The sequence below is a fragment of the Carex rostrata genome, chromosome 2 (genome assembly GCF_964058835.1).
Source record: "Carex rostrata chromosome 2, lpCarRost1.2, whole genome shotgun sequence".
Taxonomy (NCBI): domain Eukaryota; kingdom Viridiplantae; phylum Streptophyta; class Magnoliopsida; order Poales; family Cyperaceae; genus Carex; species Carex rostrata.
This window is the reverse complement of record NC_135919.1, coordinates 1,997,564-2,016,112: the sequence shown is the minus strand read 5'-3', so window position 1 is coordinate 2,016,112 and position 18,549 is coordinate 1,997,564. Positions and strand designations below refer to the sequence as shown.

Below are 18,549 nucleotides of genomic sequence, written 5' to 3'. Positions count from 1 at the left end.
TAAGATAGAAGTCTAAGGTTTATAAGATTTGTAATTATCAGAAAACGGTAAGGGGGTGCAGTAGCATCTGACAATTCAGAGGGTAGAAGAACAGACAAAGAAAATTAAAAGCGAGAGTGACGTTCACCTATTATTCTTATCAATATGAAATTTTAGATCTACAATTAAAAGCGAGAGCGCCAAACAATTCTCTGGTTCATATCTTCTCTCTTTCTCTTTCTCTTTCTCTGCCAATGATATGATATAGATCTACAATTTCATTCCTTGTATCCAATCTCCTGCCCTTTTCAATTTCCCTGCCAATCTCTTCTTATCAGATTTTGCTTTTCGAGGCTTTTACCTACCTATCAAATTTTGTTCTACATTTCTCAGTGTTTTAAAATGCGGTTTTGTTCATGCATGCGGAAGGCCACTGCATACCGCATATGCGGTATGCGGATTTTCATGCAGATTTTAAAATAAAAATCCACGTATATATAGAGAGAGAGTGTGTGACTAATGTGCATTTGTATGCATACGGTTCAAATTTAAAATTTCAAAATCCAAAATGTCGATCCGAACTGTTTATCTTGTTCTCCATATTAATATGTGCTTGGATACCAAATTTTACATTTTTCTGAATTTTTTTACTATTTATTAAGCCACTTTGAAAATTGTTGATCCAACGGTGGCTGCTGATCCGCATGGGAGGACTGCATGGCCGCATATTCGGACCGCATGGCCGCATTTTTAATCCGCATATGCATTTTTTTATTCCGCATGGCCGCATATTCGGACCGCATATGCGGCCGCATGCTCAAAACCGCATGGGATGACTGCATGGCCGCATATGCGGCCGCATGCTCAAAACCGTATGGGATGACTGCATGGCCGTTCTGAGCACGGCTACCGACCGCATACGCATATGCGGCCGCATTTTAAAACACTGACATTTCTTTAGAAATTACTAAAAGAGCTAAACCACTGGTTTCCTTTCCTTTAGCTGCCACATCAAAATTCAGAATACCACTGGTTCGACTGCTTTGATTTTTTTTAGAAAAAAAAAAAAAATTCGGTTCCATTAGTTATGTGATTTTATATAATATTCTATATTCTATTTATATAATTTCTAAAAGTAAAAAATTCTGTGTTGCACTGGTATTGCAGTTGTACATCACTAATGATTGTCAGGATCAGATCAGATCTGTCTCTGTTCCTTGACAGCTAGCTTCTGGCCTGATGACAATTGTAGGAGTCCACATCGTCTGCATTAAATAGCACTATGCTCAAATAGCGGACTGATTAAAAAACAGTACTATGCTCAAATAGCGTTGTTATAGTGCGGAATAGTGCGTTATAGTTTTGATAGCGCTATAATTTTTATGGTCTAAAAATGCTATAGTGCGCTATTTAAAACCTTGGTTCACACATCGACCTATTTTTTCTTACAGACAAAATACAAAGTTACAACTGTTGGTTGCCTACACAACTTCATATTTTATATTGACTCCATATATTTTATTTTATAGCGGATCAGAATTTTTGTGAGAGTGTAAAAAAAATAAAATGAATCGGATTTAAATAACTAATTGAGTTTAAATTCATTAATTAATTGGTCACTAGATAAAATACAATATTTTAACTTATAATTTTCAATGTTTTGATTTTAAATTTTTAATGTTTTAACTTTTGATTCTAATTATCAGTTCGAATTTAAAAAAATTATCAAGTTTTTTATTCTAAATTTAACCAAAATTACATATCAAAATTTCAGAGAAAGACAAAGTTAGTTCCGGCCAAACATTTAAACTATTATTTAATTAATATCCTATTTCAAGTCAAGCAAGCAAACTAAAATTTACTTTGGTTTATTTTGATTTAGTTCTTATTTTATTCCACTTCAGTTCGATTTAATTTTTAAAACCAAATATAAATTTGAATTACCTATTTTAATTCAGTTTGGATCGAACTGAGTTCTACCTACGGGGCTTTCTGAAGAAAAAAAAAAAAAAAAATTCATATTTTATATAGACTCGGGATATTGTCAGCAGAGACTTCTGATTTCCATCACCTTATTAATTAGATTCGCCAGAGCTGATTTTATTATTATATAATATAATAATGATCCAGAATTAATGTTGGGTCATAAGTTCTAGGTTTTTCTATTTATCATTTATTTTATTATTATTGAATTGGTGTGGTTGGCTTTTGTCTGTTGTGTTTATATTTCGGGGTAACTTCATGTGTACTCATCAATTTTGAAATTATGTACTTACCATTTAAAATTCATAATATTATATTTATTCTTGTTAATTTAAAAAGTTATAAATTTATCCAATTTTCTATTTTTTTTAATAAAACTCACTTTAAATTTCTGAATTTTACTCTTTATTAAAAAAATATATATATATATATATAAAAACGTTTGTTCCAACCCTCAGGAACAAACGGTTCAGTTCTCCAATTTGCAAAGTCCAAACGACCGATCTGAACCGTTAGATGTTTAATCCATATTGAAATGTGCTTGGAGACCAAATTTTACATTTTTTGGGATTTTTTTGCTATTTATTAAGATGGTTTGAAATCGCTGTTTTCCAGTGGTGCAGAATTTTAATAAAAACAACGATTTTCAAACCATCTTAATAAATAGCAAAAAAATTCCAAAAAATGTAAAATTTGGTCTCCAAGGACATTTCAATATGGATTAAACATCTAACGGTTCGGATCGGTCGTTTGGACTTTGCAAATCAGAAAATGACTTGGTTGCACGGGAGGGTTTGGTGCAAACGTTTTGATATTAGCCCCTCTCTCTCTCTCTCTCTCTCTCTATATATATATAGAGTTAGGCTAGGGTGCTATGGATAGTATAGTGGCCTCTATGCTACAGCTCAATATTCGAGTTTTCAAAATCCAAACGGTCGATCCGAACCATTCATCTTATTCTCCATATTAATATCTGCTTGGAGACCAAATTTTATAATTTTCTGAATTTTTTTACTATTTATTAAGCCACTTTGAAAATCGCTAATCCAACGGTTTTACTGTTTTGTGCAACCACCGTTGGATCAACAATTTTGTAAAATACTTAATAAATAGTAAAAAAATTCAGAAAAATGTAAAATTTGGTCTCCAAGCAGATATTAATATGGAGAATAAGATGAACGATTCGGATCGACCGTTTGGATTTTGAAAACTCGAATATTGAGCCGTAGCATAGAGGCCACTATGCTATCCATAGCACCCCAGCCTAACTCTATATATATATATATATATATATAGAGTATGGCTAACGCGCTTCCTCTAGCATATGGGCCGAAATGCTTCCGGTGGAAATTTGAAATTTCAAAATCCAAAAAGTCGATCTGAACCGTTCATCTTGTTCTCCATATTAATATGTGCTTGGAGACCAAATTTTACATTTTTATGAAATTTTTTACTATTTATTAAGCCACTTTGAAAATCGCTGATCCAATAGTTTTACTGTTTTGTTAAGCCACCGTTGGATCAGCGATTTTCAAAGTGGCTTAATAAATAGTAAAAAAATTTCAGAAAAATGTAAAATTTGGTCTCCAAGCAGATATTAATATGGAGAAGAAGATGAACAGTTCAGATCGACTTTTTGGATTTTGAAATTTCAAATTTTCACCGGAAGCATTTCGGCCCATATGCTAGAGGAAGCGCGTTAGCCGTACTCATATATATATATATATACACACATACTATCTAAGAGAAATTTGTTCATTTTCCTCTCACAAGTGTAGTATATATCAGTGTTGTAAATAACGGTGTGCACTCGTCAAACGGATAGAATATCGTTCAATAATTAATTAAAAATAATTGATCATAATAAGAAATAATCGACGAAGATCTGTAACGATTTGATCACACCAACGATTAATCCGCTTTTACAACACTGACTATATATAGCCAGTGGCGTTTGGTTGACTAAGATTTTGTCACCAGTCGTCTAATTCTCCTTGAACTTGACAGATTTAGTGGAACTGATTTTATTAGTAAAAAATTGGTCCGGAATTATAGAACCCCATCAGTGTTGGATCAGAGTGTCATATATCCTAAATTTTTATTAATACCCAAAAATAATATTAAATTACATAATCTACCCGTTTTTCTACGGGATTTCAAAATATACCCCTTTCGGTAGCTAAATAACCGGACCCAGGCTCTCTGTCCGATGATTTAGTCACCGGACTCAGAAAATAGATCTGGTGACTAAATAACTGAATAAAGAGCTAGGTTTGATTATTTAGCAACCGAACCATTTGAACACCCCTGTATACAACTTAATTGTGGCAGTAGACAGACTCTTTTATAAATAAATAAAAAAATTGTGAATTTGGGGGACCTCATGATTATATCTGCATTTTTCTCGTGCTATAAAAGATCTGACATTTCCGGATCTAAAATCAAAATTTGAGTTACTTTAGGTGATATGAATTTGTGAGATAATACAAAGTATTTGAATTCTGGATGAAGTTCACTGACAACAATCTTAGAGGGGCCGATTTATGCTGAAAACAAATGCTAACTTCCAAAAAACCAATGCAACTCAACAAGAGAAAAATGCAGATATAATTAATCATGAGGTCCCCCAAATTCACAATTTTTTATTTATTTATAAAAGAGTCTGTCTACTGCCATAATTAAGTTGTATACAGAGGTGTTCAAACGGTTCGGTTGCTAAATAATCAAACTTAGCTCCGGTGGCTAAATAACTGGATCCAGGCTCTATATCCGGTTATTTAGTCATTGGATCTATTTTTTGAATCCGGTGATTAAATTATCGAACAGAGAGTCTGAATTCGGTTATTTAGTCACTGAAAGGGGCATATTACGAAATTTTGCAGAAAAGTGGATAGATTATGTAATTTAATATTATTTTTGGATATTAATAAAAATTTCGGGTCATATATACTAGGTTTCTTGGTTTCTCATATAATATCATTTCTTTATGGTTTCTTATACATATCATTTCTTTATAAATATTGATAAGTGGTTGGCTTGTTGTCTGTGCTTTAACTTTCTGCGGCTTGCAAATGTATATATTTTAATTTGAACGTTGAACATATCATATTTCAATCTATACTTGATGAATTTTCAAATTGTGAAATTTATATCCGCCAACAGGCTACAAGTAATTCTTATGAATTTAAATTAATTGAGAGGATTTCTAGACTTCTAGTGTTACAACTAAGGTTTTAAATAGCGATTATCGAGCCATAGTAGAAAGATTAAAATAAAAGCTATTGCGAATAGCGTAACTATAATGAAAGCCTACATAACTTCTTTTATTTAAAAAATTATATTTTATATTTTTAATAATTATCAACATTATCTAAAGTCTCATAGAGCAATAAGTAACACAATTGATTAAGGAATTAGAATATTTATATTAAACCAGTATAAAGTTCAAATTGTTATTCAAAATATCCCTAACAAAATCATAAATTATCCATCTTTTTGCATTCAAAATAACTTAAGCATCATAACATAAATTATATATTTTTTCCTATTAAAAAAACATAGACATCATGGAATAAATTTCTATATTTTTCTATTTAGAAACAAAATTAACTTGAACCTTGAAAAAATTGATCTTTAAAATTAATATTCAATTTGGGCCTTTATATAAAAGCCAATGTAGCATAGCGTGCGCCAGTGTTGTAAAATGCGATTTTGTTCATGCATATGAAAGGCCGTTGCATACTACATATGCGGATTTGTATGCAGAAGTACATATGCAGTTTTACTATGCTTTGTTTAAGAAATATAGATAAAATAAAACTAATTTATATCTAAAGACTTGTTTAGTCTGCTAGTTTGTGCTCTTTACCATATTATAAAACTTATAGATTCTAATATCCTTCAACGCAAAATAATTTTTAGGATTTTTTCAAGTCCGCATGGGCCGTATATTCAAAACTGCATGAACTTGATTGTATGAGATTTTGTATGCGAAAAACCACAGCATGAGCATATGTGGGTCATTCGGCTGCATTTTACAATACTGACGTGCGCTATAGTGTGTAGTGTGTAGAGCAGATAGTGGAACGTAGCTGAAATAACACATTTTTATTTCATAACGTAGCATTTAAGATCTGAAAACGTTATAGTGCCGCTATTGCATCGTTATAGCAAAAGCTGTTGCCACACGTTCTTATAAGAATACTTGTGTTATGGGCCCCACTGGAGGAGTTGGCGCTAATGAAAGTCGTAAAAGGGGCTCAAATACTCCATTAGGAGGTACCAATAAGGAATATATTTCTTCTTTGTTTTTTTCATTTGTGTATCAGCCCTGAGGATTGGATTGGTTTTAGGATTCTATAATTAACATGCTGGTACCGGAAATAAATCTGCTGCGATTCTCAAAAGAATCACAGGCCCTGCTTTTCCAAATCCAACCCTCTATTTTTTTAAATGCACAAATCTCAAAATCTGTTGTTTTATATACACAAATCTCAAAACAAATGAATGGGTGGATTTGAAAAAGCAGGGTCCTCTGATTCTCAAGAATCACAGCAGATTTGTTTCCTGCTGGTACCAATTGCCCCTGTTGCCTGGGTTGTGCCTCTTCCGTACCAATTAGGATAAAGCAAGCTTTTGCCTTTTGTTTTTGTTATAATTTCGTACCTATCTACCGTCTGATTTACAATTTTGTGCGCATTTGCCTTGTTATGCCAGACATGTTTCGGCAAATTAATATTCAGCAAATTCTTGCCTTAAGTTACTGGTTTTCTAGTCAAATCTAATATTTCAAAATTATTATGTTTATGTTGCAGCACTCAGAGACATCAAGTTGAATAAAGTGCGCTGATAAGATATAAGATGAACTGCTGAAGAGCGCAGGAAGTTTAATACACATTGTGTGCACAGTGCTCGCCTTCTCAGTTAAATTAGTGGATTAGCATGTTTTAATCTGTTTTTATTAATCAGTTGCATATATTTATTCTGCCTAGATTTTCGATGTAAGAAATTTTTACCCACTTATTGTGGCGAATAATGATTAACAGTTTCTATGGTCCTTGTAAATTTTATAAATTTTTTTCCCCTTTTACCTTGCATCTCAATTTATTGTCAAATTTTTGGGTTGTAAATATATATATATCCCTCCAATAAAGAGGTATTTCTTTCTATGGGCTTGACTAGAGCTAGTTTGCTTTAGCCATTGTATGTGCATTTGGCTGAGCTTGAATGTCACTGGTACCAGTTGGCCGGCAGCATGATATACTGATACTGGCATGATACTATCAGGAATTCAGGTGAAGCTTTGATCAAACCTTGGAAGTGTCAGTGTAGATTATATAGTACAAATCCAGAGGCTGTATTGCGGTCCTGTCAATAGGACACTGTGCAGCTATCAATACTTTGCAATTTCGCATCAGCATATAAGTAGATCGGTTTCAACTATTTGAATTCGTCGTTTGAAATTAATTCGATAGGTTTTGAAAAAGTGCATTAAATGTCCAAAGTTGAATTTTTTTTTTTTTTTTTTTTGCCTATTTCTTTTCCAAAATCAAACACATATATTACGCACAAAACAACACAAATGAATAGTTAATACAATCAAATGAACAAACTTAAGCTAATTATATTGCACAATTACTCCGATAGGAGCTTTAAACCGTCAAAGAAATTCTTGTTGAAGCAATCCATTTCGTCCTTAGGAAATGCAATGCCAATCTCCACCCCTCCTTCCTCGTTTCTGCTGTCCGCCACCGACATAGCACCCGTCTTAACTGCCGACACAATTTCAACCTTCGTTGGCCTCCCTAGTCCGAAATCAACGTCATATACTTTAAACTTTGGCGACCCGGCTACGCTGAGGATCGGCGCTCCACTAAATGTTGTGTTTTTATCTGACAAATTCCTTAACATATTAAATCCTTCACTTAACTTATCAATGGCATTGCCCACAGCTTCAGCCGCAACAATCACGCCATCATCCTCAATTATATCAGCGGCATTGGCCGCGCCCATGCAAAATAAGACACAATTTCCAAAGTACTCCATAGGTAAAGGCGGTTGTGTTCGCGCTCTATAATCAGCCGGTATTCCAATGGAAACTCTCATGGTGTTGTCTATGCGTTTTGCACGAACAAAACATGTCCAAACATAAGCAAACGTGACGACTATTGTCGTGCAACGGAAAGTGGTGTTTCTTTGCTCTGCCTTAGCCGAAACCAATTGCTTGAGCCTTTGGATTTGGTGTTGCTTTAGTGTGAATGTCGCTAGAACGAGCTCAGAAGGTTTGCTGGCCGGCGAAGCTTCTTTTGGAGGAGATTTAATCATCTTTTGGGCTTGATTGTAGAAAAAAGAGTAATGATCAGAAGGATCAGAAATTGACGTTCGATCAAAAACCGGGACTCGAGAAGACACCGAAGTTCCTGACAAACATGTTTCAGACCAGGTGTGCATAAATTGCATGGAAGATCTTCCATCGCATGCCGTATGATGCACCGATGTCCCGATAACTATACCCTGGTCAGGGAAGACCGTCACCTGCACGGTTAAAAGTGGTTGTAGCGCCTCCGATTTAGGTAACTCCGGTACTAAGCAACGAAGTTGCATCACATCACGTTCATGGTCACTCGCAAGATGTTCAAACGGGCCGTTACACTCTGCCACAGTAAATGACACGGCATCACCCTCGACGTAGTAATGTTCGAGCTTGTTGTCGGTACCGGGAGTTCGACGATAACCTCCAGCTAAAGGATAGTATGTCTTGAGTGCTAGTGAGAGGGAAGATTTGAGAGATGGAAGAAGTGAGGTGAGGAAATGTTTTGTGGGGTGCGGATAAGGGTAGAAGAAGAGCCGTTCGACCGGAGGTAGAACTATCCAGAAAACGTCGAAATAGGTGAATGGGAGAATTGTGCGGTCCGGTTTAGTGCCCGGAGGTGGCGCCACACGGCATGACTCAATGGTTTTTAGAGGAAGAGGATGAGTTGATGCCATTTTTTTTATGAATGGATATCAATTGTGAATTGTGATGATGCAGCAATAATAAGGGAATGAACAACAATTCTTATAGTAATAGGCTTCTGCTTGCCAATCAATGGTGTAGGTGAATTTCCGAGAAAGGAGGCTAAGATTTAGAGGATAGAGATGCCATGTGATTGACCATAATTTTTTATTTATAAAAATTATTTAAAATATTTAGGATTATAGATTCATTGCTTTGAGATTTTAATTTCATCTAAAAAATCGAAAAGTTTTTTCTGTTTTTCTAGATAATTTTATGTTATATGAGGTGGATGATAATCTTAAATAAAATTGAATTTTTTTTATTAGTTAATCACTTAATCTCATAAAAAATAAAAAATATTTGTTTCTCTAAGTATTTCTTTTTATATTAAGGGGTGATATATTGAATCTTAAATAAAATTGAAATTTCTTTATCTGTTAATCTCGTAGAAAAAATAAAAAAAATATAGTTTTCTAAATAATTTTATGTGGCATAAGGTTAATGACACAGCGAATCTTAATAAAAATAAAAATTTCTTTATCGGTTCCATTAAAATTGATTCAAATAACCGATTATTTTTCGATTTCTTTTTTATATATAAGATAAAAAAAAGTTATGTAATTTATCTATTATCTTATATTATTTTTGTATAATTTCTATAAATAAAAATTGTGTGATAGAATGGATGATGTGTTCACGTGTGATATGGAAACAAAACGAAGGGGGCAAACCGGCAAAGGCCAAATGCGACTTTGCGGTACAAAGGTTTGTTTGACTAACAACAGTAATCTCTAACCACAAACAAAGAGATCCCCATATTATTACAAATTATATATCTTCTAGAATCTGTGTGTGTGTGTGGTATAACGTGGAGAATTAAATATTGAAAGATGGTGGATGGTAGATTGGTAGGTGCCGTGGTAATGAATTTCTCATGACATCTATTATATATTATATATCAAATTAAACTCGAATAATTCACAATTTTTTTTTGAATTTTACGAATTATTCGAAAAAATTTTCTGAATTTTTTCCAGAACAATTTTTTTTTGCTCTATTGCAGAACTGAGATTTCTGATCCAGATAATTCTGAATCATTCCCGAATTATACCCGAATTATTTCCGAATCACGAATTTTTGATATCGCCGAACCGAATTCGAATAATTCATTTGTCACTATGACAGCTACTATCAGACATCCGGCTGGTTAATTAATTTCTACCGATTTTTTTATTAATATAAAAAAAATAAATACAATTTAAAAAAAATCCAAATCCCGAACGAATTTCAAAAACTACCGAAACCGGTTATCCAATAACCGGATTTGGGACAAATTTCCGGTTAATGGTTTTCCGGACTCAAAACAGTACATCCGGTTAACCATTAACCGGAAAGTTATATTTTTATTTATTTATTTTTTTAAATAACATATCCGGTTAATGGTTAACCGGACTTGTATTTTTTTTTTAAGTTGTATTTTTTTTAAACAGAAATCCATAAAATATTGTGATCCTTCTAAAACATTTAATTTATAAAAATTTGTATCTATTTTAATAATCTTTTTTAATAACAATAATTAAATAACCTAAAGTTTTTGTTTTTTTTTCAAAAATAGATACAACTTTTCATAAATTAAATGTCTTAGAAGGATCACAATATTTTTTGGATTACATAGAAGTGACTTTTGAACCGGGATCAATAACTCAGAATCTAAGCATTTTTATTTTTTTCCAATAACACATAAAGAAATATATTAATTTTTCTTACAGCCGCGAAAAATCCGGCCTGAAAAATGTTGATCCGGGTTATTTGTTGCAGCTTTCTAATAAATCAAATTATATTGTATTTCATCTCTTTTTAAAGAAATATATTCAACATTTCTAATATTTCAATACAAAAAATAAAAAAAATTAAAAAATTTCTGTTTAAGAAAAACACAACTTAAAAAAAAAATACAAGTTCGGTTAACCATTAACCGGATATGTTATTTTTAAAAAAAAAAAAATATAACTTTCCGGTTAATGGTTAACCGGATATACTGTTTTGAGTCCGGAAAACCATTAACCGGAAATTTGTCCCAAATCCGGTTATTGGATAACCGGTTTGGGTAGTTTTTGAAATTCGTTCAAAATTTGGATATTTTTTAAAATTTTATTTATTTTTTGGATATTAATAAAAAAATGGATAATTTCTAATTGTATGTATGCAATCATTGATCTATATATCTCTATTTATCTCTTAAATAGTGCGTGGCACAAGACACATGACAATATTTTAATCTAATTGTGCATACTTAACACACAAGAATGTTTTGACAGCCACTGTCAAACACCTCTAAAAAAAACACACACACACACACACAAGAAAATTAAAAGCTATAGTGATGTTGACCTGCTATATATATATATATATATATATATATATATATATTTGTGAATATTAACATTCTGATGCCATATTTTGTATTTTTCATGCTACCAAAAAAAAAAAAAAAAAATTGTCGGCAAGTTTTTCATCTCTTAGGAAGCGCCAAACCAATCTCTTAAGTTTATATTCACATCTCTTAGGATAGAGATGCAATGTGACAGACCATAATTTTTTATTTATAAAAAATATTTAAAATAATTAGGATTATAGATGCATTGTTTTGAGATTTTAATTTCATAGAAAAAATTGAAAAGTTTTTTCTGTTTTTCTAGATAATTTTATCTGATATGAGGTGAATGATAATCTTAAATAAAATTGATTTTTTTTTATTAGTTAATCACTTAATCTCATAAAAAAAATGTTTCTCTAAATAATTTTTGTGATATTAAGTGGGTGATATATTGAATCTTAAATAAAATTGAAATTTCTATCCGTTAATCTCATAGAAAAAATAAAAAATATAGTTTTCTAAATAATTTTATGTGACATTAAGTGAATGATACATCGAATCTTAATAAAAAAATCAAAATTTCTTTATCGGTTCCATTAAAATTGATGCAAATAACCGATTATTTTTCGATTTCTTTTTTTATATATAAGATAAAAAAAGTTATGTTATTTATCCATTATCTTATATTATTTTTGAATAATTTCTATAAATAAAAATTGTGTGATTATGTGGATGATGTGTTCACGTGTGATATGGAAACAAAACGAAGCGGGCAAAGGCCAAATGCCCAAATGATGGGGTTGTGCGACTTTGCGGTACAAAGGTTTGTTTGACTAACAACAGTAATCTCTAACCACAAACAAACGGACCCCATATTAGTATAAAGAGGAGGGTTCAAATGCCTCCATTTTTTGTGCCTCCACTATGCCTCCATTTTTTAAAACCTTAATTGCTCAAAAATTAAAACTTAAAAGTCAAAATAAAACTGTTAGATGTGATCTATGTTATTTTCTTTATGTGCTCATAAAAAATTATCACATTTCAATTTTGTTTATATGTTAATCAATAAGTTCAAAAATCAATGTCTAGAAATCATCCACATTAGCACTTTTTTACAAGCTCTTGATGACAATCAAAATAAAATTGAAATGTCATAATTTTTTACATGTGCATAAATAAAATGATGTAGATTATATCCAACGGTTTTATTTTAACTTTTAAGTTTTAAATTTTGAGTTATTAAAGTTTTAAAAAATGGAGGCATGGTGGAGGCACCAAAAATGGAGGCATTTGAACCCTCCTCTAGTATAAATTATAAATTATATATCTTCTAGAAACATACATGAGTAGTGTTAAAAATTAAAATGCATCATCTTTTTGTGCTCCTAAAGTGCACTCTCTTATTATATTTTTATTTTCAAAGTTTAAATAGTCTATTCGAACCTTTTAACATGTTCTTCATATTAAAATGTACTTGGAGACCAAATTTTACATTTTTTGGCCATTTTTTACTATTTTTTCGGAATTTTTGAAAATCATCACTTTGCTGAATTTTTTATTATTGTTCAGTTGAATAAAAAAAGTCTGAAAAAATAGTAAAATTTTTTCAAAAAAAATGTAAAATTTGGTGTCTAAGTACATTTTACTGTTTTGTCAAGCCACCATTGGATCATCAATTTTTAAAGTGGCTTAATAAATAGTAAAAAAATTCAAAAAAAATGTAAAATTTGATCTCCAAGCACATTTCAATATAGAGATCACATCTAACGGTTCATATTGTGTGTTTTGGATTTTGAAAACGAAAAAATGACTTATAAGCATATACCATCATGTGCTTATGTAAGTAGAGTAGCCAACTCCCCTCTCTCTCTCTCTCTCTCTCTCTCTCTCTATATATATATATATATATATATATATATATATAGAGTTAGGCTGGGGTGCTATGGATAGCATAGTGGCCTCTATGCTACGGCTCAATATTCGAGTTTTCAAAATCCAAACGGTCGATCCGAACCGTTCATCTTATTCTCCATATTAATATCTGCTTGGAGACCAAATTTTACATTTTTCTGAATTTTTTTTACTATTTATTAAGTATTTTACAAAATTGTTGATCCAACGGTGGCTGCACAAAACAGTAAAACCGTTGGATTAGCGATTTTCAAAGTGGCTTAATAAATAATAAAAAAATTCAAAAAATTATAAAATTTGGTCTCCAAGCAGATATTAATATGGAGAATAAGATGAACGGTTCGGATCGACCGTTTGGATTTTAAAAACTCGAATATTGAGCCGTAGCATAGAGGCCACTATGCTATCCATAGCACCCCAGCCTAACTCTATATATATATATATATAGGAATATGCTAGCATGCTATGCATAGCATAGAGCCCCTCCATGCAACGCCTTGGATTTCGACTTTTCAAAATTCTAACGGTCGATCCGAACCGTTCATCTTGTTCTCCATATTAATATGTGTTTGGGGACCAAATTTTACATTTTTTGGAATTTTTTTACTATTTCTTTAGATTTATTGAAAATCGCTGTTTTTTTATGGTCCAGATTTGCTGAAAACAGCGATTTTCAATAAATCTAAAGAAATAGTAAAAAAAATCCAAAAAATATAAAATTTGGTCCCCAAATACATATTAATATGGAGAACAAGATGAACGGTTCGGATCGACCGTTAGGATTTTGAAAAGTCGAAATCCAAAGCGTTGCATGGAGAGGCTCAATGCTATGCATAGCATGCTAGCATATTCCTATATATATATATATATATACTAGTATCGTGCCCATGCGTTGCAACGGTGTTATATTATAAGGTATAACTTTAAAATTGAACATATAGATAAATAAATAATAAATAGCAGTAGAAGATAGCATACACAATTTTTTTCAGGATTATTTGCAACACAAATAATCCATTTATACTAAATTTGAAGAAAAAATAAATAATTGTTTTATTTCTTCATTCAATACTAATGGTGAAAAAACATATTCTTATTTATTTATACCAAGCAAGTATTGGTTATTACAACTAACTTAATAAAGATAAACATAAATTGTTGTCGAAATAAGATCAGTGAAACTATAGTAAATTCTATCATTCCTTCATATTATTTTATTGCATTTCGAGATTTTCAATCAAGAGATTTTGAAGGTTAAAACTACAATTGGCCAGTATGGTTCTCGTAATCTGGTTAGGCTTTATATTTTATGTTTTCAACATTTTATGTTTTCAACATTTTATGTTTTTAATTTTGAAATGCAATAAGTTTCAAGATAAATTAAAAAAATGCACTTAATTTACCATATTCGAATGGTTGACAAATGTAGATATTGGTTTCTATGACTTGTGCAAAGATCAGGAAGGAGCATGTTTGTATGATAATTTCTTTTAATGTAAATAAGTTTTGATAAATGATACTAATATGCAACTATAGTCATAACCTATATGAATTGAGTTTGAACATAACAGTAAATGTACAATTTGGCTGGACATAGACCCCTTTAATATAACTTAATTTACTTACCAAGTGATATGGAAAGAGAGTTGATTCGCTTTTTGGAGGCCTTAATTTTTTTCATATGCTGTAGGGATTTGTATAGAAACAAATAAATAGAAATAAGGAAATAAAGAAAAGTTTGATTCTATACAAAGAAGGCGAAATAAGAAAACCATGAAACTAATAAAAGGTCACTAAAAGACAGTGTATTTAATTTTAATTGTAACATATTTGTGTGGCCATATGTGTGGTGAGTATATTTTTAACTATATTTAGACTTCTACACGTAAAAAAATATGTATTTAATCAAATGAAGACAAATTATTTGATTGGAGGACTGAGATTAAATCTGAAATTTCATTTTTCAATTGTCGTCGTTGGTGGATCGGACATCCAACGTGCTTAATAATAGAATGAAGATATATATGAGTTGGCTTCGATGATATGCATAGCATAGAGGGCCTCCGTGCAACGGCTCAATATTTTTTTCAAAATTTTAACAGTCGATCCGAACTGTTCAACATGATCTCCATATGAATACTTGCAAATCAAATTTTACATTTTTTAGAATTTTTTTGCTATTTTTTTAGATAGGTAGAAAATCACATTCATAATTTTCAAAATAGTAAAAAAATTTTCAAAAAAAATATAAAATTTGGAATTCAAACACAATTTAATATGGATATCAACTTAAACGGTTTGAATCGATGTTTTGAACTTTGAAACTAGAGATATGAATGCAAATTAAAACATTCACTTTAATTTGCAAAATATGGTAGTCTTATTGTGTGTGTGTGTGTGTGGAGAATTAAATATTGAAATATAGTGGATGGTAGATTGGTAGGTGATTAATTTTTCATGACACCTATTATCAGACATCCGGTTGGTAAATTAATTTCTAATTGTATGTATGGAATCATTAATCTATATATCCCTCTGTATCTCTTAAATCGTGACACAAGATACGTGACAATATTTTAATCTTATTGTGCATATTTCACAGTAGGACTGCACAAAAAGTTCGTAGTTCGTGGTTCAATTTGAGTTTGATTTGAAAAAAATTCACAATTAATTCGATTCGAAATTAGTTCGTTCTCAAACAAATCAAACCAGTTCGGTTTGAATCTTATTCAAATCAAATTCAAAACTGGATATAATTCGTTTGAAATTGATTCGCAAACTAATTAGATTCAAATCTCAAATAATGCAACTAATGGATTCAACCATCAATTTTTTTAATAATGCATGAACCAAACTTATATCAGAGCCCGAAATTGTTAAATTGATTCGCAAACTAATTAGATTCAAATCTCAAATAATGCAACTAATGGATTCAACCATCAATTTTTTAATAATGCATGAACCAAACTTATATCAGAGCCCGAAATTGTTAATATAACGATAACTTATAATATAAAAATGTTTCAGCAGCATAACAAATTAACAATGAAATATGTTTCATTTGACTAGGTTCATGCCGTAATTTAAATCAATCCATCAGTGTAAAATATAAGAAAATCTTAAGCTGACCCATAATCCATCGGTATGAATTTGTAAAAGGTAAAAGGAAACCGTGTGAATTCTGTTCCGCGAGAAAAAAACTAATGCATAAACTACCGGTATAACTAGGGTTGTCAAAAGTTTATAATTCGTAATTCAATTGACTTCGATCCGAAAATTTTGTAATTCACAATTAATTTGATTCAAAATTAGTTCATTATGAGATAAATCAAATCAATTTAATTCGAATCTTATTCCAATTCAAACTCAAATTAGGATAAGTTGGATTCGTTTGCAGCCCTACTTGACAGACAAGAAAAGGCGAGAGTGACATTGGCCTGCTATTTTTGTCAATATGAAATTTTATTTTTCATGCTACCAAAAAGAAAAAAGGTCGGCAACTCTAATTTCTAATTCTCATTTGTTTTTTTTCAAAAAAATGGCAAATAATAAGATATACTTTTATCGGATTAATTAGACATGTGGTCCAAAGTCGAAACCATTTTCAAAATACTTGTTTCAAAACAATCCATAATTCCATATACATATCACTCTCTTGGGAAGCGCCAAACAATTAATTCTCTGCTTCATATCTTCTCTCTCTGCCAAAGTGCCAATAATATGGATCTACAATTTTATTCCTTGTGTCCAAAGTTGAATTTTTACTGCAATTTTGCCTATTTCTTTTCCAAAATCAAACATGTATATTACCCACGAAACAACACAAATGAATAGTTAATAAAATCAAATGAACAAACTTAAGCTAATTAAATTGCACAATTACTCCGATAGGAGTTTTAAACCGTCAAAGAAATTCTTGTTGAAGCAATCCATTTCATCCTTAGGAAATGCAATGCCAATCTCCACCCCTCCTTCCTCGTTTCTGCTCTCTGCCACCGACATAGCACCCGTCTTCACCACCGACACAATTTCAACCTTCGTTGGCCTCCCTAGTCCGAAATCAACGTCATATACTTTAAACTTTGGCGACCCGGCAACGCTGAGGATCGGCGCTCCACTAAATTTTGAGTATTCATCAATCAAATTCCTGAACATATTCAATCCTTCACTTAACTTAGTAATGGCATTACCCACAGCTTCAGCCGCAACAATCACGCCATCATCCTCAATTAAATCAGCGGCATTGGCCGTGCCCATGCATGATAAGACACAATTTCCAAAATACTCCATCGGTAAAGGCGGTTGTGCTCGTGCTCTATAATCAGCCGGTATTCCAATGGAAACTCTCTTGGTGCTGTCTATGCGTTTTGCACGAACAAAACAGGTCCAAACATAAGCAAACGTAACGACTATTGTCGAGCAACGAAAAGTGGTGTTTCTTTGCTCTGCCTTAGCCGAAACTAATTGCTTGAGCCTTTGGATTTGCTGTTGCTTTAGTGTGAATGCGATTGACATATATATATGCGTACCAAATACTCTGTGCCAGAAGGCCTAACAAAACAGTCAAGTTCATGACTAACAATTTGATAATTTTCTCACTCCTCAAGCATAATTATTTTGGTTTAAAATATAGAATTAGTAAATGGCGGACTATCAAAGTGCATAGCTTTCATTTAATTTTTGGATGAAAAAAAAAAAATAGTAAATGGCGGAGTTAAAATTCATCAAGCAATGGCAGAGCATCAAAGAAGCGACTTCCAATCTGTTGCAATAGCATGCGCATAGCAATATCAATCCCGTCAACAATTTGAAGAGATTTGAGTTATCTTATAACAGTCATTGATGAAAAGCGCTTAATTTTTCCAACAGACGAGTGATCGATCTGCTTTAAATTCTGACCCGGGTGAAAGTGTCGGTTCTTGAAGCCCAGTTCCTAGCTCTAAAATATAGTATATATGATAATAGGAGTTAGGCTGGGGTGCTATGGATAGCATAGTGGCCTCTATGCTACGGCTCAATATTCGAGTTTTCAAAATTCAAACGGTCGATCCGAACCGTTCATCTTATTTTCCATATTAATATCTGCTTGAAGACCAAATTTTATAATTTTTTGAATTTTTTTACTATTTATTAAGCCACTTTGAAAATCGCTAATCCAACGGTTTTACTGTTTTGTGCAGCCACCGTTGGATCAATAATTTTGTAAAATACTTAATAAATAGTAAAAAAATTCAGAAAAAATGTAAATCGGATTTAAATAATTAATTAGTTTTAAATCCGTTACTCAATTGAATATTATATA

At 31.8% G+C, this 18,549-nt stretch overlaps 1 protein-coding gene across 1 annotated transcript; it reads right to left on the bottom strand.

Moving 5' to 3' along the window:
• Positions 1-7,560: 7,560 nt before the first annotated feature.
• LOC144568393 (malonyl-coenzyme:anthocyanin 5-O-glucoside-6'''-O-malonyltransferase-like) lies at positions 7,561-9,022 on the bottom strand. The gene has a single exon (XM_078318741.1). The coding sequence runs from the start codon at positions 8,947-8,949 to the stop codon at positions 7,597-7,599; it is 1,353 nt and encodes a 450-aa protein (XP_078174867.1). The 5' UTR covers positions 8,950-9,022; the 3' UTR covers positions 7,561-7,596.
• Between the last annotated feature and the right edge of the window lie 9,527 nt (positions 9,023-18,549).

Coding starts and splice junctions, on each gene's coding strand:
- LOC144568393 (XM_078318741.1), bottom strand. CDS start 8,949: ATGGCATCAACTCATCCTCTTCCTCTAAAAACCATTGAGTCATGCCGT.